Source organism: Ictidomys tridecemlineatus, chromosome 2 (genome assembly GCF_052094955.1).
Source record: "Ictidomys tridecemlineatus isolate mIctTri1 chromosome 2, mIctTri1.hap1, whole genome shotgun sequence".
In the NCBI taxonomy this organism is placed as follows: domain Eukaryota; kingdom Metazoa; phylum Chordata; class Mammalia; order Rodentia; family Sciuridae; genus Ictidomys; species Ictidomys tridecemlineatus.
The window spans coordinates 138,527,214-138,550,925 of record NC_135478.1 but is presented as its reverse complement, the minus strand read 5'-3'; the positions used below and the strand labels follow the sequence as shown (position 1 = coordinate 138,550,925).

General features: G+C 35.8%; 1 protein-coding gene across 1 annotated transcript in view; it reads left to right on the top strand.

The window, feature by feature from the left end:
- The window catches only part of Nme8 (NME/NM23 family member 8), a 64,887-nt gene extending 41,175 nt beyond the window's left edge, over positions 1-23,712 (top strand). Inside the window, exons 11-15 of the mRNA XM_078027775.1 lie at positions 7,166-7,310; positions 8,113-8,220; positions 12,758-12,909; positions 22,310-22,454; positions 23,481-23,712. Coding sequence (XP_077883901.1) covers positions 7,166-7,310; positions 8,113-8,220; positions 12,758-12,909; positions 22,310-22,454; positions 23,481-23,712 — 782 coding nt within the window. The remainder of the gene's footprint in view (positions 1-7,165; positions 7,311-8,112; positions 8,221-12,757; positions 12,910-22,309; positions 22,455-23,480) is intronic.

Here is a 23,712-nt window from a genome sequence, read left to right as displayed (position 1 = left end):
ATTGCATCTCTCTATCTGGTGGTTACCAAGAAAGACTTGCATTCCCATTGATGACAGTGTAAATGATGAGTAAATGATGAGCACAGCCCCTCTGCAGCTTTAATATGGATGTGGAACATAGGGAATAAGTATTGTATTACATCATTAGGATTTTAGGTTTAATTTGCATAAAATTTATCCTAACTAATACAGAAGTCTGCTATAAAAGACCCTAGGTAAACAGGCTGTCACAGAAGAATGTGGCAAGGACTATAAGACATGGCACTTAGTGTGAGTATAGGCTGAGTATGGCTTAGCCAAGGAAAGTGAAGGGGTCATGCAGCTTCTTAGAGGAAGCATTGCTCGTGCTAAGATTGAAAAGCCCAATCAGAGTTAGGTAGAAAGAGGAAAACCTAGAGCAGTTTCAATGGAGTACTTGCAAAAGAAGTTAGACTACAGACTGAGGTGAGAGATTATAGTCAATGAAATAAGAACAGTCTGTAGATAAAGAAATGATATTTGACAGATTCGATATACTTTATTTGATGTTGGAAAGATCTGATCATAGACAAAAGCTTATAGGAAAGAACCAACTAGTAGAAATGGGACAGTTGAAGATATAAGAAACAAAGGGAAGGCAAGGACAGACCTAGACCATTGAGAGCCAGGCAGAAGCATTTTTTATAGCTGACATGTAGGGTTGACCTTAGAGAGGAAAGACACTGATCTTTTATATAGCAAGAGGAAAGGAAGGCCAGAGAGACACAGATTTGATTTGTGCGTTTGGTGTCAGGAATATGGAGTTTTAATCTACCTATACCTTGTTTCTCTATAAAGGAAGAGGCACTGTGATTGAGGGAGGGGAAGACACCCATTATATATATAATCTACTAAAGACCAGGTCCATTTTCATGTTCTATCTGTGATTCCCACTTTGCCAAGACCTCTACACTGGCAAATTCCCCTCTTTTTATTGCAACATTGCTTTCACCTTCAAGTCTTGAGTTTTTCCTCTTAGTACAGAGACATGCTCCATATGTTAATAAGCAAGTTTAATGAAATAAAAATAAAACCAGAAAACTTCATCGTATTCCAATGCACCCTAGATGATATCTTGTTTCTCTGCACCCCGGCAAGGGTCAGCTTTTCAAGGGATTATCTATACTCATGGAATTGACTCATGCTCTTCTGTACCTCCTCCAATTTTACTTCTGCTGGACTAGCCTAGTCAAGCTCACCAGTGACCTCCAGATTGCCAGATCCAAGTTTCAAATTGTCCTTTATTCTCTGCTCTCCAGGGTATAGAGTAGTTTCTGTGTTCAAAGTGGTCTCCTGGGTTTATATGGCCATAGACCTCCTGAGGCCTGTTCTGGACAACAAACACATCTTACCATCCTCCTAAACAAATGAATTCACCCTCTACCAAGTACATCAAATCTCGCCTTATATTCTTAATAGTTTTCCAAAGAATTTTTGCTCAAACAAATAGAATTTTCTCTTATGAAGAATTTTGATGACCTAATATAATAACATCGTAACCATGATACACAAATCTTACTGATGCTTAAAGATATTGTGAAGATAATAAAGGGGGGGGAACAAAACTTAAAACTGATTATTAGATATGAATCTCCCACTGATCCATTGCTTGATTGTAGCCCCCATTTTTATAATTTCTGGTTTACATATGTTTCCCATTTGGTAATAAGAGACAACTCATTATTCTTTTTCAATAATGTTTTAGTTATTATTGAGAATTTATGGTTTTGATTCACTTCAAGAAATTCCAAAACCAAGTCCATGTGGATTATTTAACTTAGGCAAAACAAATATTTTCATCATATTCTTATTTAAAAAAATGTAATATACTTCTATTTGGTTCACTCAGTATATTTTTATTTGAATATGATAGTTTTCTTTTTATAGTTCTTATCTTCTTTTTATTGGAATACAGTACTAAATTAGATGCAAATTACTTTGTTTCAAAATATGTGATCAGTCATTTGTAGTTTTTTATGCACAGATTTTTTTTAAGGGTCATTCCTCATTTTTTTCCTGACATTAAGAATTAAGCCTGAGACCAAGGACAAAAAAAAGTGCATCCTGACATATGTTACTCCTTCCTGCTAGACTGGAAATAAAGTTTAAAAAAATTCTAGAACTAACCAAGCAATTGTAAGAAAAGAGTAAAACAAGCAAAGTACCAGGCACATTAAAGCAGTTTAAGTCATAATTTGCTTCAGAACTATAGATAAGAAAAATATGAATGTTTATATAATTCTTAAAATTTGAAAATATGGAATTATATTAATTCTTGGAGGAGATTGTTGTGTTTTTTTCCATTACTGTGTTTTAAAAAAGATTTCTCATGTAAGGGTACCCCATGTCAACTGTTTAAAATGTGACAACTAATCTGCAAGCAGTTAGCATATTGTGGCTTCTTATAATGACTTGTGATGAAGGCTAAGGGAAAGCATTTAAGGAAGGTAAATCTTTTTTAAAAAAATTTATTTTGTTATATATATAGGCAAGAGTATATTTTGACACATACATGGAGTATAACTTATTCTAATTAGAATTCTATTTTTGTGGTTGTACATGATGTGGAGCTTCATGGGTCATATTTTCAGATATGAACATAGAGAAGTTATGTCCAATTCATTCTGATCCAGGAAGGTAAATCCTGATAAGGCTAATGAAACTAGAGAATGGCAGAGCCAGTGGATTGACTGTTCTTCAGATGCTTTCCCTACTTTCTACTCTCTGAACTGGATGATCCTAAAATGATTACAAGCCAGGCACCATGCTTTCTGGGCTCTGAGTCCACCTTTGTACTTTCTACTTCTTTGCTGCAAGAAGGTCTCCATAGTTCCAAGCATCACGTCCTCAAATATAGAAAAGCAGGCAGCAGAAGGTAGAGCAAGGCAGAGAGGTTTTCCCTGGGTGCCTTCTCAGAAGCATCCCAGCACATTCTCTGATATGTGATTGATCATGTATGGATCACATTGCCATAGGGAAATGAATATTTTAGTGGAAGCAGGCAAGAGAGGAGTTTGATAAATCCATTTGGCTATTTAGCAAATTTGTTTATCCTCAAGTGAACAAATAAAAGTAAGAGCTACTCAATACAAAAATTTAAAAACAAAACTATTTAACTCTTTAGAAAATTGAGTTGGTTTGAGTATTTGGGTAGTAACCCAAATACTGTACACACACATACACACACACACACACACACACACACACACACACACACAAATGTGCATGTACAGCATAAGAAAATAGGAAGATACCTCTGTGTATGTGTGTATATATATAAATCCTATGTGGTGAAGAAGTTGGAAACAATATTATAATTTGGAATGTTAAGAAGTATCATTCGGGAGCCCAGGCAGGCCCAGGTTAGCCATGCATATCTGATCTTTGCAGAGCCCAGGCAGGCCCATTACAGACTTGTGGACCCTTGTGGAGACCAGGCAGGTCCAGGCACAGGACTTCTCACCATGCCAAGGACCATGCCCACACACCACAGCGCTACATCTCCAAATAGGCCACCTAAAGCCATCGTTTGGTCTCCCATTTCAGCCCCATCTCTAAAAGTGTTCATTGACATCTTGGGACACCTTCTACAGCATCTCAGGTTACCCCCACTGCTGCAACCACCATCTTTAGTTGTAGCAGCTCCTATCTTCAGACACTGGCAGGGGACTGGAAGCCCAACACCAAGGTACTCACAGGTTTGATGCTACCCCGCCACCAAGACCGAGAATGGCCGCTTCCATCTAGGGACAACAGCCAGGACCCAGAAGATCATCATCAAGGTCGCTGCAGGCTTGGATATACCAGAGATATCCCTGCTAGGTGTGCTAATAGCCACCATCTTGTTACAGAGGCAGGAGAGAGCCTTGCACTGGGTCACTTTTTTCTCACTTTTCTCCTGTTAACAGCTAACTTCTTTTGATTCATTTTTACTCTTCCTATGATCTGATACCTCTATATGTTTACCTTCTACTTTCATAAACTATCCACACTATTACAAACATCATACCCTACACCCACCCCTGTTTCTCTCTTTGTCCACCATTGGAATCTGTAGATGCTTTTTTCAAACCTACTGTTTATATTGCATATAAAGATTGAACACATTCCTGTTTATTGTGACAAAAATATAATTGTCTAAATAGGAACTCTTTGGTTTAAGGCTGTATATTGTTTGCATTGGGTGCTGTTAATATGGATCTCACTTTTAGTGGTGAAACATTGCTAACCTGCAGGGACACTATAAGATTATAGGGTAGAAACTATAATACCTAGGATCTGCACTGCTAGAAGGGAAGACTCTCAGAAAGAATGAAAAGACAAAAGAAGAAAGTTCCTCAAACAAACCAAGATGATACAATAATAGAATCCATTAACAGTACAGTAGATGAAATGTCAGAGTCAGAGAAGGAATTCAGAATGTACATAATTAAAATAATCTGCAAATCAAACAATGACATAAGAGAGCAAATATAGGCAACAATTGGTCACTCAAACAAAGGGATAAAAGAGAACATACAGGTAGCAAGAGATTACTTCAAGAAAGAGACAGAGATTCTGAAAAATTAAAATTAAAATTAAAATCCAGAAAAAATTGAAACAAAGGAAACAAACAAAAAACTCAATAGAAAACATCAACAACAGACTAGATCACTTGGAAGATAGAACCTCAGATAATGAAGATGAAATATACACTCTTGAAAATACAGTTGACCACACAGTGAAGATGGTAAGAAACCATGAACAGAATCTCCAAGAATTATGGGATAACACCAAAATACCAAATCTAAGATTTTTCAGGAAAGAGGAATGCAAAGAAATACAAATGAGAGGAATGCACAATCTCTTCAATGAAATAATATCAGAAAGTTTCCCAAATATGAAGAATGATTGGAAACCCAAATACAAGAGACCTACAGGACACCAAATGTATAAAATTACAACAGCTCTACACCAATGCACATTATAATGAAAATGCCTAGCATACAGAATAAGGATAGAATTTTAAATACTGCAAGAGAAAAGTTTCAGATTACATATGGGGGAGGGGAAATCAATCCAGGTCTCAGGAGATTTCTCAATCTAGACCCTCAAACCTAGGAGATCCTGGAACAACACATAACAAGCTCTAAAAGAAAATGGATACCAACCAAGAATCTTATATACAGCAAAATTAAGCTTCAGATTTGATGACTAATAGAAACCTTCCATAATAAACAAATTTCAAATGCATCAGTGATGAACCCTCAGAAAGAGAAATTAGAAAAACTACCCCATTCACAATAGCCTAAAAAAAATAAAATAAAGTACTTGAGAATCAATCTAACAAAAGAGGTAAGAGCCTTACACAATGAAAACCACAGAACACTAAAGAAGATGGAAAGATCTCCCGTGTTCTTGGATAGGAAGAATTAATATTGTCAAAATGGCCATACTACCAAAAACATTATACAGATTTAATGCAATTCCAATTAAAATTCCAACAAAATTCCTCATAGAAATAGAAAAGCAATTATGAAATTCATTTGAGAAAATAAGAAGCCCAGAATAGCCAAAACAATCCTTAGCAAGAAGAGTAAAGCAGGAGGCATCACAATACTAGAACTTAAACTGTCGTACAGAGCTATGGTAACAAAAATGGCATGGTATTGGCACCAAACTAGACATGAAGACCAATGATATAGAATAGAACACACTGAGACAAACTCACATAAATACAGTTATATTACACTAGACAAAGACACCAAAAACACACAGTGGCAAATGGTGCTGGGAAAACTGGAAATTCATATGCAGCAGAATGAAATTGAACCCCTATATCTCACCTTGCACAAAACTCCACTCAAAGTGGATCCAGGATCTAGGAATTAGACCAGACACCCTCTTCATCATGTTGAATTAGGTTCTGACTTCCTTAGCCAGACTCCTAAAGTGCAAGAAATAAAATCAAGAATTAATAAATGTGGTGGATTCAATCTAAATAGCTTCTTAATGAAGTGAAGAGAGAGCCTACAGAATGGGAGCACATTTTTACCACACACACATCAGATAGAGCACTAATCTCAGGATATATAAAGAACTCAAAAACTTAACACCAAAAAAAAAAAAAACAACCAATAAATGGGCTAAGGAATTGAACAGATAATTCTCAGAAGAAGCTATACAATCATTCAACAAATATATGAAAAAAAGTTCAACTTCTCTAATAATTAGAGAAATGCAAATCAAAACTAAGATTTTATCTCACTCCAGTAAGAATGTCAATTATCAAGAATAATTGGTGAGGATGTGAAGAAAAAGGTACAGTCATACATTGCTGGTGGGACTGCTAATTCGTGTAACTTATATGGAAAAAGAGTATGGAGATTCCTTGGAAAACTTAAAATATAACCACCATTTGACCCAGGTATCCCACTCCTAGGTCTGTACTCAAAAGACTTAAAATCAGCATACTATACTGACATAACCACATCAATGTTCAATAGAAGCTCAGTTCATAATAGCTAAAATGTGGAACCAACCTCAATGTCCTTCAACAGATGAATGGATAAAGAAACTGTGGTACATATACACAATGGAATATTACTCAGCATTAAAAGAGAATGGATGGATTTGGAGAATATCATTCTAAGCTAAGTAAGCCAATTCCAAAAAACCAAAGGCCAAATATTCTCTTTGATAAGTGAATGCTAATCTATAATGGAGTGTGTGTGTGTGTGTGTGTGTGTGTGTGTGTGTGTGTGTGTAGTGTGGGGAGAATGAAGGAACTTTGATTACACAAAGATGAGGGAGGGAAAGGGAGGGGGAATGGGGGCAGGAAAGATGGTGGAATGAGATGAGCATCATTATCCTTGGTACATGTATGACTGCACGTGTGGTGTGACTCTACATCATGTACAACCAGAGAAATGAAAAGTTGTGTTCCATTTGTGTACAATGAATCAAAATGCTACCATGTATAACTAATTAGAACAAATAATTTTTTTTTAGAAAAGAAACATCATTCACCTGAAATTGAAACCTAAGAAGTTATTTTTGTGAACTTTTATATTTCCTTTGAGAAAGAAATGTATTATTTGCCCTCATGATATTCTGTGTTGTTCCTATGACGCAGGTTGAAACTTATTATGTGATTACTTCTATTTAGATGAGGTTTTGGATATTATTGAAGCTGAAGGCTTTAAAATACTGTATCAAAGACAAACAGAATTGTCCGAAGAAGAAGCTCAAATGCTGTGTGAGGAATATGAAAATGAAGACTACTATGACAAACTTATAGAAAATATGATGAGGTAAAGTAGAATCCATGTTTATAAAAATATGTGACTTATTTTTAAGTCATTTAAGCCTTCTCTTAACCCTGCTTTCTATTCTTTTTGCAAACATGCTCTGAGTCTACTTTTTTTGAAAATACTTACACTATCCCAGTTTTCTGCTCAGCTCCTTGTCTTCTCTGGTTTTCCTGGGATTTTACTAGAGCATTGAGATGTTACTGGCATCTAGTTGAACTGATGCCAGAAATTCAGGTACAAACAGAGCACTGGCTCTGGGTTAGTCTGAATTGACTGTTGATCGGGGCTTTCTTAGTCCTACAGATCAGCAGTCCTAGGAAATGAATTGTATGCTAGAAAATTTTGAGATACCTAGAAGAGTAACTGAAATAGCAGCAGAAGCAGATATACAGCAAGGGTACATAAGCCAGCAGGAGCACAGGAGCCTCAAAAGAACTGCTCCCAAAGAACCACAGGTCTTCTCTTCATTTTCTTTCTCTGCTTACCTTTTTAAAACATGCTCTTGAAAGGCTATCAATAGGGCTGGGGTTGTGGCTCAGCAGCAGAGCGCTTGCTTTGCATGTGCGAGACCCTGGGTTCTATTGTCAGCACCACATAAAAATAAAATAAAGATATTGTGTCCAACTACAACTAAAAAAATAAATATCTGGGGAAAAAAAGAAAGGCTATCAATAGAAATTCAGACACTTCAAGAATTATTTTGACTTGTTTTTTAGTCTGTTTAACAACATATATTTGTATTATGTACATGTCATTGGACACTGAACCACACTTTATTTAATTGTTGTTTCTTTTCTAACAGTGGTCCATCTCTTCTCCTTGTTTTATTGAGAGAAAATTGTTTACAATACTGGAAAAAGCTACTGGGACCAACAACTGTTAATGAAGTCAATGAAGATTTTCCAGAGAGGTAGGATTCATATCATGGGTTCCTTAGATTTTTTTTCATGGGTCCATTTGATTTCACTTTAGTGTAGGGTAAAGGAACAGATTTGGTGAAAAGAAGCTTCTCAGAAAACCTTCTATTCCTTAAGAAGTAGTAAACAGATTATGATGGATGTCCTATCCAAAACCAACTCTGTTTTTGACAGCTGTTTTAGCTGCTGTGATTCAAAGACCTGACAAGAACAATTAGAGGAATAAAAGTTTGTTTTGAGGGTGACAATTTCAGACATCTTAGTTCATAGATGGCTGACTCAATTTTTCAGAGCTTGAGGAAGTGAGGTAGAACATCACGGCAGAAGGGTGTGGAGGAGAAAAGCCCCCTGGGAACATGGCACCAGGAAAAAAAGGGGCAGGGGTGAGTTTTCCTCAAGAGGCCAAAATATAAACCCCAAAGGCATGTCCCCAGTGACCCACTTCCAGTCATACCCTACCTGCCTACAGTGACCAGTCAGTTAATTCCTATCGTGAGATTAATGTACTGATTAAACGGATGATCTCATAATCCAAGTATTTCGCCTCTAAACCTCCTTGTATTGTCATACGCGTGAGCTATTGTGTAATACCTAATATCAAAATCATAACATATTATCCCTGGCTCCTCAAAGCTCATGATCATCACACAATGCAAAATATATTTAGTCCATTTTCAAGGTTTCCCATATGGTTTCCCATATTCTCAACAGTTCAGGATCACCCAAAAGTACAAGTCCAGAGTCTCCTCTGAGACTCAAACTCTTAGCATGAGCCCCTGTAAAAATGATATCTAGTTATATATATATATATATATATATATATATATATATATATATATATAGTATATATAATTATATCTATATCCAATATATAAAGGCACAGAGTCAATATTTCCATTCCAAAAGGGAGAAATATGTGCATAGAAAGAAGAGATGGGACCAAAGCAATGCCAAAATCTAACTAGGCAAACAAGTCCTGAAGCTTCATGCCCAGCACCTAGGGCACATGGCATCCTAATGTTTTCTACAAAGGGTATTTGTAGCTCTGCCCCTTCTGAGAAAACATTAGGCTTTGCTGGTTGCAGTCCACATGGCCTCTCTGTTGGCTTGTCTCTGTTCAATTTCTGCACCTTTGCTAGGTCAATGTCCCCTGTTACTGGCATTTCTTAATCATAGAGATATCTACTGCCACTTCAGCTTCCTTCTCACAACTAGCTAGCTTCAATTTGACTCCCAATTTTCTGATCAAACTGCAAGCTTTTCATATCTTTCTGCTCTTGATTATCATGGCAAACTTCACTAAACACTGCCAGCAACATCCGTAACAGCCCCCACACCAAAGGCTGTGCTGCCTTGAAATTTCCACCACCAGCCCATCATCTTTAAATGAAGCCTCACAGAAAGTCTTAGGACACAGGCAAAACATAGGCGACTTCTTAGCCAGAACATAACATGAATAACTTTGGTCCAACTTCCAATAGATTTCTCCTCTGAAACCTCATGAGCCCCATCTTTATTGTCCACAGTCCTGTTGGCATTATGGTCTTATGAATTTCCATCATAATCACCATCACCCATTAAGCTCCACTAACAACATTCTAAACCTTTTTCATCTTGCATCATTAAACTTTCCAAAAATCCTCTCACAAATTTAAAAAAGCTCCAAAATCCTCTGAACTATATGGTCAGGTTAGTCATAGTAGCAGCTGTGACTTCTTGGTACCCATGTCTGTTTTAGTCAGTTGTTTTTTTTCTCTTCTGACCAAAGGACCTGACAAGAAAAATTTTAGAGGAGGAAAATTTTATTTTGAGGCTCATGGTTTCACAAATCTAAATTCATAGATGGTCGATTTATTCCTTGGGGCCCAAGATGAGGGAAAACACAGAGGACATACATAGTAGAGAAAAGCAGGTGGGGGCATGGCACCAACTCTCATCACCAGGACAAATGCAAACTTCAAGACACAACCCCAGTGACCCTCCTCCTTTAGCCACACCCTATCTGCCTACAATTACTACTCAGTTAATCCCTATCAGGATATTAATGCACTGATTAAGTTAAGGCTTTCACAACTCAAAACATTTCACTTCCAGACCTTCTTGCATTGTCTCACACATGAACTTTTGGGGGACACCTAATATCTATACCACAAGAAGCTTGAAGTTGGACAATGTTTTGCAAGAGAAGGTTGTGAGATGCTTGACTTGGAACTGGGAACTAATAGGTAAAAACCTAACCAACAGGTCATCTTTTGGAAGAAATATCCATCTCACTTGCTATTTAGGAGAAAGTTCTTCTGAGAAAGGGATATGATGGCAACTGCAGCCTCTTTACATGATCACAGAGTTTCAAGATAATGATGACTAACTGAATATGTACTCTAATTTACTGTGTTAGTTTACTGAGGAATCTTAGAAGTCAACAAAACTCTGTTATCAGGTTGACATATGGCATGATATCTGGCACAGAGCAGGCAGTATTTCAATATTAATTGATCTTAGCTATTGGGCTTGGTAAAATCTGGAGGATAGGAATAATAACTCTTGCCACTTCATGCTTGGTGTGTAACTTGGGGAAACAAAGAGAATTACAATTCACTTGAATTTTTCATGCTGATTTCAAGCTAGGATTTAACTGAGGGGAAGAAAGGCTCTTCTTTCCAGTGTACATGAGAAAGGATGCTTCATAAGGCACAACAAACTTGACCTATGTGTTGACATATTAAATAAAGGTACATATGAAGCATCACTTAAAAGTGAAATGATTTATCTGGGGTAGGATATAATTGAATCTTACTTTTCCTACACGGCACATTTTACCACTTAATCAGGCTCAGTGCCAGTTACTGCAAAGATAATACAGATTGATCACTCTGCAAATGGTGTGAGCAGAGGGCCATAGACCCTCTCAATCACCTGTACCACAGAATGCAAGGCATGGTACCACAGAGAAACTCCTGTTGTCACAGGCTTATGCTCACAGGCAAACTGGTCTAGATGTGTGGTTCTAAAGATGGAGATTGCACATCAGTACAGAGACCTTTATGCTAAGCACAGATGCTCAGTGACTGCCCCCTCTCAAGGTTTTGACTAATATTATGTGGGAATACCCTAAGTTCATGGCCATTATTTTTCTTTGGTATCTCCATTTTCAGTTTCCTTGGCTCTATTTAGCTCTCATGTACGACTTTAGAAATAACTCTTTGAGCGAGCTCTGCCCCTTTCCTTCACTTGGTCATCAAATTCTTTTCTGTGTACTGGTTTATCTGAAAGATGTCACTTGCAACCACTCATTCTCAACCTTTCTTCCCTGTAGCCTATCCTTCAGTAACTTTTACCCCTACGGACTCTTTTGCCAGTAATCATGGTTAATGGCTGAACAGCGGGGCTGGTTGTGGAATGGCTTACAGTGTTTTTGTCATTCACTGTGAAAATTCCCCATTCCCAGCAATCACAGGCTTCAGGGGACTTGGAAAAGAATTATCTTCAAACCAGAGGTGTGGGAATAGCCAAGGGCCACGTGGAATGGTCAAGTGGATATGGCAAAAAGGAAATATGACTGGGTTACTGAAACAAAAAAGACAAAAAATTATTAAAGAAAGCCAATTTCCAACAATACATCATTCTGAGCAGGAAAGGATATTATTCAGCAGAGCTGGATTTTGTTGGGTTGGCTGCTCAGGACTGATTTTTTAAGGGCAGAAATTTAGATGGGCAGAAAGGGTCTCCTTTGCTGAACTAAGCATCAATAGAGAGACAGATAACGAAGACAACTGACAGAATTCAGGAACAATAATTGATTTTAGAGACGCATAATCTTCCTTAGGAATGGAAGCAAAAGCAGAATAAATGCTGCAACCCAACATGGATTCTCCAGTGTAGTTGACATCTCTCAGCTTCTTTCTACAAATCTGTACCATATGCTCCTCTTTTAATGCTGTGCTTACTTACCTGGAGGATTCTATTATAGTATCTCCTGGATTCAATGTTAATAATTTGTTATCTTTGGCATAAAGTCAGATGCCATCTAATTCTTAATAATATTTCCTGGAGAGCAGGGGAAGAAATATTAAGAATTCATGCACCATATGCATGAATGTATGCAACATATGTTTCAAATCACCATTTGACTGCATCCCCAAAACCACTTTCTAAAAGTTTTGAGACAATGAAGCACAGAGTAGTTTACTCACTGCCCAGTATCACACAGTTAAAAAATAATGCAACCAGGATTCTATAGGATCTGGGCTTTTTCACTAGGCAGAGTATCCATTCCTTCTTTCATATTTATCTAGCAATATCCATTACCATGATGATTTAAGTGATTACCTCCTTTATTCCTAATGATTGTTCTATATTTGAAAGGAAATAGCATGGCCCATGCCACTGTATAATGACTTCCTATGTCAGAGTACCTAGATCCAGATGTGTTGCTGTTTCTTGATAGCTTTTGAACAACTTACATAAATGGTGTTAAATCATGTGGCACTGTTATATTAGTTTTTTTTAACTTGACTTCTTTTTTCAAAGTTTATGTGCTCGGTTTGCAATGGATGGACTGCCTTTCAACCAGTTGTATGGAAGCAATTCCAGCGAAATTGCTCAAAGGGATATAGAGTATTTCTTTCCTCTTCAGAGCACTTTAGCATTGATTAAGCCTCATGTAACACATGAACAAAGAGGTAAGCATTTTAAAACAAAAGTGAATGCATGCACTTTTCTTCCAGAATTTGTGAAAATTTTGTAACTATAGAAAAGTTATAAGAATAATGCAATTACTATACAAATCCCTCCATCTAGGTTTAGCAATTGACTTTGTCATGTTTGCATGTGCACTTTATCATAATTTCAGCTCTGTATTTCTCTCATTTTCTGTTTCTCTTTGTCTCTTCTGTTCCCCCCCCCCCCGCCAATTCTTCTCTCTGTCTCTCTTGTAGTCAAAAATTACACTGGACTGGAGGTATAGTTCAGTGGTAGGGCATGTGTTTAGAATATATAAGGCCCCTGGATTTGATTCCCAGCACCAAAAGAACAAATGAACAAACAAAAACAACAACAAATTTTGTTGAATTTCATTGCAGAGTCGACCTAAATGATGATTTTCCTCTCCATATGTATATTCACACTGAAGATGATAGTAAGGGTATTCCTAATATTGAGCTATCTTTTCATTCCTTATAAATCTCACCTAAGTCATGATGTATTTTCAGATATGCTTTTCTGTTATATTTGCTTACATTTCATTTGATATATTTTTTTTTGCACTGAAACTTAAAAGTGAGCTTGGTATTTCTTTTAAATTTCTTTTTGTGCAAGTCTTATCAAATTTAGGTAACAATGGAATGCTTCATAAAATGAACATATTTTCAGTATTCTGAAAGAGTTTAAGCAGCACTGGAATTGACATTTGAAGGGTTGTTAGAATTTTCCTGTGGACATTTTGACCTGTTGTTTTTCTCCATTTTATGGAAATTGATCTATTTAAACTTTCTATCTCCCTGGAGTTAATTTCATGAAATTGAATTTTCCTAGGAAATTATCTATTCCATCCTTATCAAGTTTGCTGAGTAATTTCTTCTTCTCCTATTTCCTCTGTTTAAAAGACTGTTTACCTTGCCATTTCTTACTTTGTTGTCTTTCAAACAAGAATTTGATTTATTTATGAGTTCTCTTTTTATCTTATCTTCATTATTTCCTTTCTTTTATTTCTTAGTATTATTTAAAATTTTATGTTTTTGTTTTTTAAGTTAAATATATAATTCATTCACTTTTATCCCTTTATTTTTGTTGATTTTTTAAATAATTTTTTAAGAGAGAGATAATTTTTTAATGTTTATTTTTTAGTTTTTGGTGGACACAACATCTTTATTTTATTTTTATGTGGTGCTGAGGATCGAACCCAGTGCCCCGTGCATACCAGGCGAGCACGCTACTGCTTGAGCCACATCGCCAGCCCAATATAAGTTTTTAAGGTTATACATTTTCCTGTTACTTTTACTGAATTAAAGCCACAGTTTCTGATGGCACAGTATTTTCATTATTATTAGATTTTAGAAATTTTTCAATTTTGGCTTGAGTTTTCCTTTGGATCTTCAAGTCATTCAATAAATCAGTTTACTTTTTGAAAATAGATGTTTTTAACCAAATTATTCTAATGAAAGAGAAATTCTATCTTTTATTAGTGTCTTACTTCAGTGTGTTGTGATTAGAGAATTTTTCCCCTTATTTCTTTACTGAAATTTTTGTGGTTTCATTTAATTGCCATCTGGTAAATGCTTGTGAATCTTCTGTATGTGTGAGAGGGGATGTTCTCTGTTTTCATGGTGCAAAGTTTGAATATAATCTCTACTTTACTGGCTGTTTGATTCATGTTTGATACCCTTACTTTATTTTTCCCCTCCTTTATCTGTCTAGATCTGTTGGAAATACATTAATTACTTACTTTTTTAATATTTATTTTTTAGTTGTAGTTGGACACAATACCTTTATTTTATTTAATTATTTATTTATTTATTTTATGTGATGCTGAGGATAGAACCCAGGGCCTTGCACTTGCTAGGTGTATGCTCTACCACTGAGCCACTACCCCAGCCCCTAGTTACCTATTTTTAGTATGTTTCTATTTCTCCTCTAGTTCTGATTCATAATGGTGACTGCTGATATTGAGCATTTTTAAAATATATTTATTGGCCATTTGTATTTCTTCTTTTGAATGTTTAATCTTTTTGGTCCATTTTTTTAATTGACATACTTGATGTAACATTTTTTGAGTTCTTTATGTATTCTACATATTAAGCCTCTGTCAGAAGAGTAGCTAGCAAAGATTTTCTCCCATTCTGTAGGTTCTCTCTTTACATTTCTAATAGTTTCTTTTGCTGTGCAGAAGCTTTTAAATTTGATGCCATCCCATTTTTAACTCTAAGCATTATTTCCTGAGCTTTGGGTGTCCTGTTGAGAAATCATTGCCTGTGCCATTATGCTGGAGTGTTGACCTTATATTTTCTTCTAGGAGTTGCAAAGTTTATGTCTAAAACCTAGGTCTTTGCTTCATTTCGAGTTTATTTTTGCACAGGATGAGAAATAAGGGTCTAGTTTCATTATTCTACATATGGATAACCAGTTTTCTCAGTACCATTTGTCATTTCTCCAATATATGTTTGGGGCACCTTTTTCAAGGATCAGATGAGTGTAGATGTGTGAGTTTGTCTCTATGTCTGTTTTTATACCAGTACCATGAACTTTTTGATACCATAGCTTTGTAGTATGGTGTGAAGACAGGTATTGTGATGCTTCCAGCATTGTCTTTTGGGTCTAGAATTGCTTGGCTATTCTGAATCTTTTATTCTTCCAAATGAATTTTAGGACTATATTTTCTAGTTCTGTGAATAATTTCATTGGTATTTTGATGGGAATTGTATTTGAACCTGTATATTGCTTTTTGTTTTATGGACATTTTAATAATTTAATTCTGCCTATCAATGAACATGGGAGGTCTTTCCATCTTCTGAGGTCTTTTTAAATTTTTTTCTTCAATTTTCTATAGTTTTTTTTTTTTATTGTAGAGATCTTTCAGCTTCTTGGTTGTATTTCTTCCTGTGTAATTTTTTTTGAGGCTTTTGTGAATGGAATAGTATTATTTATCTGATTTCTTTCTCAAAAGATTTGTTCTTGGTATATAGGAATGCTACTTATTTTTGTATGCTGATTTTATAAACTGCTACTTTGCCAAATGGTTTATTAGCTGTAGTCTTTTGAAGGAGTCTTTTTTTATCATCAAGGTATAGGATTATATCACCTGTAATCATGATAATTTGACTTCTTCCTTTCCTATTTTTATCCTTTTTATTGCCTTTTCTTTTGGATAGAATTTCTAGTGTAATATTAAATGGAAGTATTTAAAATGGACATCCTTGGGCTGGGGATGTGGCTCAAGCAGTAGCGCGCTCGCCTGGCAAGCATGCGGCCCGGGTTCTATCCTCAGTACCACATACAAAGATGTTGTGTCTGCCGAAAACTAAAAAATAAATATTAAAAAAATTCTCTCTCTCTCTCTCTCTCTCTCTCTCTCTCTCTCTCTCAAAAAAAAAAATGTACATCCTTGTCTTGTCCCAGATTTTAAAGGAAATACTTTGAGTTTTTCCCCATTTGCTATGAGGCTGGCTTTAGGTTTTTCATATATGTCCTTTATGTCCATATATGTCCATCATTTCTTCAGCATTTTATCATGAATAGGTGCTGAATTTGGTCAAAGACCGTTTTTTTTTTGCATCTACCAAAATAACTAATTGCTTTTTGTCCTTAGTTCTATTTATGTGATGAATTACATATCTTGATTTGTATATGTTAAACCATCCTTGCATCTCAGGAATAAAACCAACATGGTCAAGCACACAATCTTCTTAACATTTTGTTGAACATAACTTGCTAATATTTTATTATCTATTTTTTTGCATATAAGTTAATAAGGAATATTCTTCTGTAGTTTTCTTTCCTTAATGTGTTCTTATCTGGTTTTGGTAAGAGTGTGATATTGGCTTCATAGAATGAATTTGGAAGTGTTTCATCCCTTTCAATTTTATGGAATAATTTGAGGTGCATTGGCATTCATTCTTCTTTAAAGATTTGATAGAATGTATCCATTTCCTCTAGGTTTTCCAATTTTTAAAGTATAATTTTTCAAAGTTGTCCCTAATACTTCTCTTGATTTCTGTGATGTCTGTGGTGATTTCTCCATTTTCATCTCTAACTTTATTACTTTGGACTTTCTTTTTCTGTTGGCTAGTTTGGTTAAGGGCTTAACAATCTTGTTTATATTTTCAAAGAGTCAACTCTGTTTCATTTTGATCCTTCATACTGTTTTTTTTATTCTCAATTTCATTGATTTCAGCTCAGATCTTAATTATTTCCTTCCTTTTACAGCTTCTGGAATTGGTTTGTTCTTTCCTTTTGAGGGTCTTGAGATGTATCATTAGGTTGTTTATATGGAATCTTTCTGATTTTTTATGTAGGAACTCATAGGTATAAACATTCCTCTTAGAACTGCCTTTATAGTGTTTCAATGATTCTGATATATTGTATCATTATTCTTATTAGAGTCTAAGATTTTTAAATTTCTCCCTTGATTTCTATTCATCATTTCAAAGTGTTCAATCTCCATGTGTTTACATAGTTTCTGCAGGTATTGTTTGATTTCTAATTTTATTCCATTATGATCTGATAATATACAAGGAATTATATCAGTTTTTCTTGTATTTGCTAAGAGTTCTTTGAGACTTGAAATATGGTCTATTTTGGAGAAGGTTTCATGAGTTTCTGAGAAAAAAATGTATTCATTTGTTGTTGGATGAAACATTCTATAGATATTTGTTAAGTCCATTTGAGTTGTAATATTTATCATGTCCAAAGAGTCTTTACTGAGGTTTAAATCTGGATGATCTATTTAACGTGAGAGAGGTATGTTGAAATCACCAGTATTATTGTACTGGAGTCTCCGTGAGGCTTCAGTTTGAGTAATGTCTGCTGTGTAATTAGCTACATATTTTTTGATTTCTACATTTACCTGTCTGAAGTGACTTTCTTTATCTCTTCTGATTAATTTAATTTTGGTTTGTAGTCTGCTTTGTCAAATTTGAGAGTTGCTACTTCTGGTTTTTTGTTTGTTTTGTTTTGTTCTTTTTTTTTTTTTAAGGTTCTAATCGCCTTGTATATCCATTTCCACCTTTTTACTTTTAGCCTGTGATTGTATGTGCCCCTAAGGTGTACCTCTTGCAAATAACATACAGTTGGGTCTTGTTTCTTTAATCCATTCTGACAGCCTGTGTCTTTCAATTGGAGAGTTGAGACTATTTATGTTCAATGTTATTACAGAGCTATTCATTAATTACTGCAATTTGGATTTATTTGTAATGTTTAATTTGGTCTTATTTCTCATTTGCTTTGCTACTCCTCAAATATGATTTGTTCATTTTTATACTCCGGGGTTTGTTTTGATTTCTTCTGTGTGAAGCATTTTGTTATATAAGTTTGGTAGTGCAAGTTTAGGTGTCATAAATTCTAGTTTCTGCTTATCTGGGTAGGTTTTTATTTCCATTTTGATCTTGAAGGATAGCTTTGCTGGATGTGGCAGTCTTGGTTGACAGTTATTTTCTTTCAGGATTTGGAGCACATCATTTCAAGCCCTTCTGGCTTTTAGAGTTTGTGCAGAGAAACTGGAAGTGATACTGATAGGCTTGCCTCTAAATGTAACCTGACATTTTTGTCTTGGGGATTTTAAAATTCTATCCTTGTTTTGTATGTTAGGCATTTTAATTACAATATGTTGTGGAGAGGTTCTTTAGTGATCTTGCCTATTTGGGATTCTGAATGCCTCCTGTATCTGGATTTCCATCTTATTCTCAAGTTTTTGGAGAATTCTCTGTCATTATTTACCTGAAGAGGTTATCAGTTCCCTTAGCTTGAATCTCAGAACACTTCTCATGTCCAGTGGCTCTTAAATTTGGTCTCTCAATGTTGACTCAAAGTTCCTGTAAATTCTGATCATGATTACTCGTTTTCTTTAATAGTGTCTGAATATTCAAGGCTGATTACTTTTTCTTACAGCTCTGAGATTCTGCCTTCAGCATGGTCTACTCGATTAGAGAGATTTTCAGCCGAACTTTTTATTTTTAGTGTGTTTCATTTCCAGGATTTCTGTCCTTTTTCGATATTTCTATTTCCTGATAGGAATTTCTCCTCTGTGTTCTGTATTGACTTCCTTAATTCATTAAGTTGTTTTTCAGTATTCTCTTGGAATTCATTGATCATCTTTGTAATGATTCTTTTGAATTCCTTATTTGATGTTTCATATACTTCAATCAATATATTTGGGGTCAGTTACTGTAAGTGAAATATGAGCTTTACTGGATGTTGTGTTAGCTTGCTTTTCCATATTTCTTGTGTTCCTAAGTGGGGTTTTACGCATCTGTTGTGAGGTATTTGTCTTCTGCTCTTATGTGTAGGCCTTTTGAGGGCACAATCTGCCCTTGCCAAAGTCCTAGAGTGATCTAGGTTTCGAACCCTTGATATCCACAGCCTTTGCATTAATTCTCTGTTTGTGCTGTAGCAGTAGATGTCCATAGTGGGACCTGGGGGCCCACCCCTGTCTGCCTCCACTTGGGGGCCTGGTCATTTGTTTATGTTTTTATCTCTTCTATTTGTATTAACACATCGCTGAGGATTGAGTATCGTTAATTTGTGTATGAAAATTGTTTTAGTTCAACAGCAGAGTCTCTACCTGGTGAATTTGTAGTTTCCCTGCAGGTTTCCTAGAAAAGGGCAAGAAAAAATATATGGTGCAAACACCATATAGCATTAAAATAAATATCCAGATTCTACCATGACATCTACAATACTAATTACCACACACAAAAAAAGAAAGAAAAAAAAAACAGGAATGATGTGATTAACTATTTTTCAATAGTAAAAACAACAACAACAACAACAACAAAAAAAAACTAGATCTGGCTTTAAAGCAACCAGCAGGTTTCAAGTAGGTCATCCACCACAGTAATAATTTCATTAATATTAATAGTAGAGGCAGGAGTTATGTAAGCCAATTCTAAAAGATGATAAAATACAGCTGATTAGAAGAAGAGAAAATGTGGTAGGAAGGTAGAAAAGAGATTAGATTTTCAAAAAAGTGAACAGAGAATTCAGAGGAGATATAGCAGGTGATAGTTATAAGGAAGGAAGAGGAAAAAAATAGGAAGAACAAGGTAAAGCAAGAGAGAAAGAGATAATGATAGAATTTGGTTGTTAGAAGGAGAAGAAAAGAAAGAGTCTGAGTCTGAGTCTGAGTCTCTATGACATTCTGACTGTCTAATACAGATTTTAATAAAATCCATCTTTACCCACCTCACTGAGGAGTAGTACTTCTGATGGTTGAATTGTTATCAATGGAGCAACTAGGAATTCAGCCTTCCTCTAAACTGCTGTCCTAAATCTACCATGACTTACAGTTTCAAATGTCAACTTTCTTTCTTTGTTCTAATTTTTTTTTCCTTAAGGATTTCACTGGAAATAACAGGAGATTCCCTATCATAACTTGCATTTTCTTTTCTTTTGGTATGACAAGATAAAATGTTAAAAATAAATACATAATATTTAATTTTGTACATACACATGCATGCACATATGTACACACACACACACACACACACACACACACACACACAAGTATATAAGCTTATTTTTACCTAACCTCTAACCTCTATATCCATTACTTTCCCTTTTATCATCTTTTCATTCTTCATTCGATTTTCTCTCTTTTAGCTAATTTTATTCCCGTTCTCTGTGTCACGTATCCTCTAGACCTCATTTAATTTGGTCTCTATTTCCATAATGGTTTTATCTTTTCTTTTGATTTCTTTCTCGAATGCAGTTAGCTTTTATTTTACATCTACTTTTTGATTAACAGTTTCAAAGTTTTGATTCATGGTGTTTTCACGTGCAAACTTCTTGATCCACGTTAGAGTGTTGTGTTATGATGTCTTCTGTTTTGTTGACCGTTTGCTGCTGCCTGCTACCTACCTACCTTCCTTCCTTCTTCCTTTCTTTGCTGGGGGAAGAAAAATATTGTTAATCACAAAAGTGATTTTAATTTGATCTCTTTGGGGAGTTTAGGTAAGATTAAGGGTGCATGGTAGCATTTATTATTGCATGTTGGACCTGCCTGCACAATCTCCTTTATGTGGTTCACTAAGAGTTAAAGAGACTTTGGGTTTATCTTTCTCAGCTTCTCAGTTCAGAATGTTCTCTCAGATTTGTATAATGAGTAGTTTTTGTATCAGGTAGGCCTTGGCAGAAGGTGGATCTATGTCTCTTTCAATATTCCCTATTTATCTAGGATCATTTTACCTCAGCCACTTTCTTCCTTTCTGCTTATTACCAAGTATAGAAATCAACTTTTATTTTCCAATATGCTGCTTTTTTTTCAGAGAACAGATGCCTTGAACACACAAGGCCACATCCACCTCTGCCACCCTAATTCATCCTCCATACTGCAAAGAAAATTGACTTCCTGGAGAATAAATCAGGACTTAGTCCTGCTTAGAATACTTTAACTGTGCCTTTCTGTCCTTTGTCTCCAGAATGCAGTCCTCAATATTAAGGCCATTGTGAAATTTTAATAAGATTCACTTTACTTCCTACACTGACCACCTAACTTTTCAGGAGACATCACTCCAACACAATTCCAGGAAGAAGTTCATGGGCATTTATACCACGGAGATGAAAACACATCTTTATTCTTAGCAGTCTGGCAGGGTTCCTCCTTCTCCTTTTTTTTTTAATTTTCATTTTTTTATTGATTATTCAAAACATTACAGAGCTCATGATATATCATCTTTCATACATTTGACTCAATTGGGTTTTGAACTCCCCAAATATAAATTGCAGACTCACTTCTGTTACATACTCACATTTTTACATAATGGCATATTAGTGACTGTTGTATTCTGCTACCTTTCCTATCCCCTACTATCCCCCCTCCCCTTCCCTCCCCTCCCATCTTCCCTCTCTACCTCCTCTGCTGTTGTTCAATTCTCTCCCTTTTTCCCCCTCCCCCTTGCCCCTCATAACCTCTTATAATTTTGTGTATCACTGAAGGTCTCCTACCATTTCCATATGCTTTCCCTTCTCTCTCCCTTTCTCTCCCCCCATTCGTCTTAGTTTACTGTTAGTCTTTTCCTCATGCTCTTCCTTCCTGTTCTGTTCTTAGTGGCTCTCTTTATATCAAAGAAGACATTTGACATTTGTTTTTTAGGGCTTGGCTAGCTTCACTTAGCATAATCTGCTCTAATGCCTCCTTCTCCTTTTTGTTAGTCCTCTAGGGCCCCAGATGGTTTCTGGACTAAACATATACATTCATGTCTTAACACTCTCCTGAGTAACAATTTGTTGACTTTAAAGTCTAATTTAGTTTGGCTCAGATTTGACTTCTTAAACCACAATATGCAAGTGAAACTATTATTTTCCTCTATTATTTTGATCTATGGAGCAATAGTGGAACAATCTGCAATATAACCAAATATTTGCTTCCCCCAGAGATCATCCTAAAGATCATCAAGGATTCAGGATTTGACCTGACTCAGTTGAAGGAAATAGTCCTAACTCCAGAAGAGGCAAAAAAAGTTTATTTCCGAATAGAAAAAAAAGAGTTTTATAAAGATGTGTTGGCAGTATTAGCTGAGTAAGTTTATGATATGTAGTATATATATAATTATATGTAATATTATATATAATATTATGTATATATAGTTAATAATGTTATATATATGTAAATATTATAAGACTAAATATGTTGCTTTGTAATATCCTTCTTCCACGTGGTGGATCTGTTTCTGGCAACACACAGCTTCGTTAGGCATTCCATAAGAATTAAAGGTTAACATTTTTTGAGTGTTTACTTAATTCCAGGCCTACTTCTAACCTACTTATACTTAATATCTCATTAGATTCTATGACAACTCTATGTCATAATTTTACTAGAATTTCTACTTTGATTATGAGAGAACAGAGGCCCAGGGCTGGGTTTGTTCACAATCACAAAACTAGAGTTTGGATAGGCCCCGGGGAATCTCTACTCCAGAATGATGTTCCACAGAAGTCCCTTTTACACAGAGCTCATAATTATCTGAAAAACCATGTCCATTCACCTTGAGTTAAAAAAAAATTGGAGAAACACCTACACACATGCACACATATGCACATACTTATTAGGCTTTACAGTTCAGAATGCTCTCTCAGTTTTAAATGCATTATCTCCCCTTTGCAGTCCCTGAACATTTGTCAGTGACTGTCATTTTGTTGCTATAGAAAGACAAAATTTACAGAGTTCCAACAAAAGGTTGGCCAATATGTAAGTTGTCATTAGATACAAATAATAAACAGAAACCTAGAGTCTGAGTACCTATACCATCACAGTTTAGAAAACAAAACTAACTTTGAATTCTGTTGCAGGTTCTATTTCCTGGAAGCAGCAGAGTTCAGGTTGTTTATTAAGGGCACCATGTAGGTGGGGCTAGAAAGAAACAGGATGCAAAAAAAAAAAAAAAGAAGAAGAAGAAAAGTCAAGATACAGTGCAGACTGACGCAGCCTCTGCTGACAGGATAGAGGCCCAGCTGTGCTGGGCCTGTGACATTCCGACTTTAGCCATGTATGTCATCTGCTCTGTTGCAAGCAGCCCATATCTTCCTAAAGTGTTGTTATTTGCAGGGGCCCATCTTTGATCATGGTTCTGACAAGGTGGAATGCTATTGCAGAATGGAGAAGATTGATAGGTACAGTTGACCCAGAGGAAGCAAGACTACTGTCCCCAGAATCCATCCGAGCCAGATTTGGAATAAATATTTTGAAAAATGCTGTCCACGGAGCATCAAATACCCTCGAGGCATCAGAGGCCATTAGTAGAGTGTTTGGAGACGATGAGAATCCAGAGAACAATTAA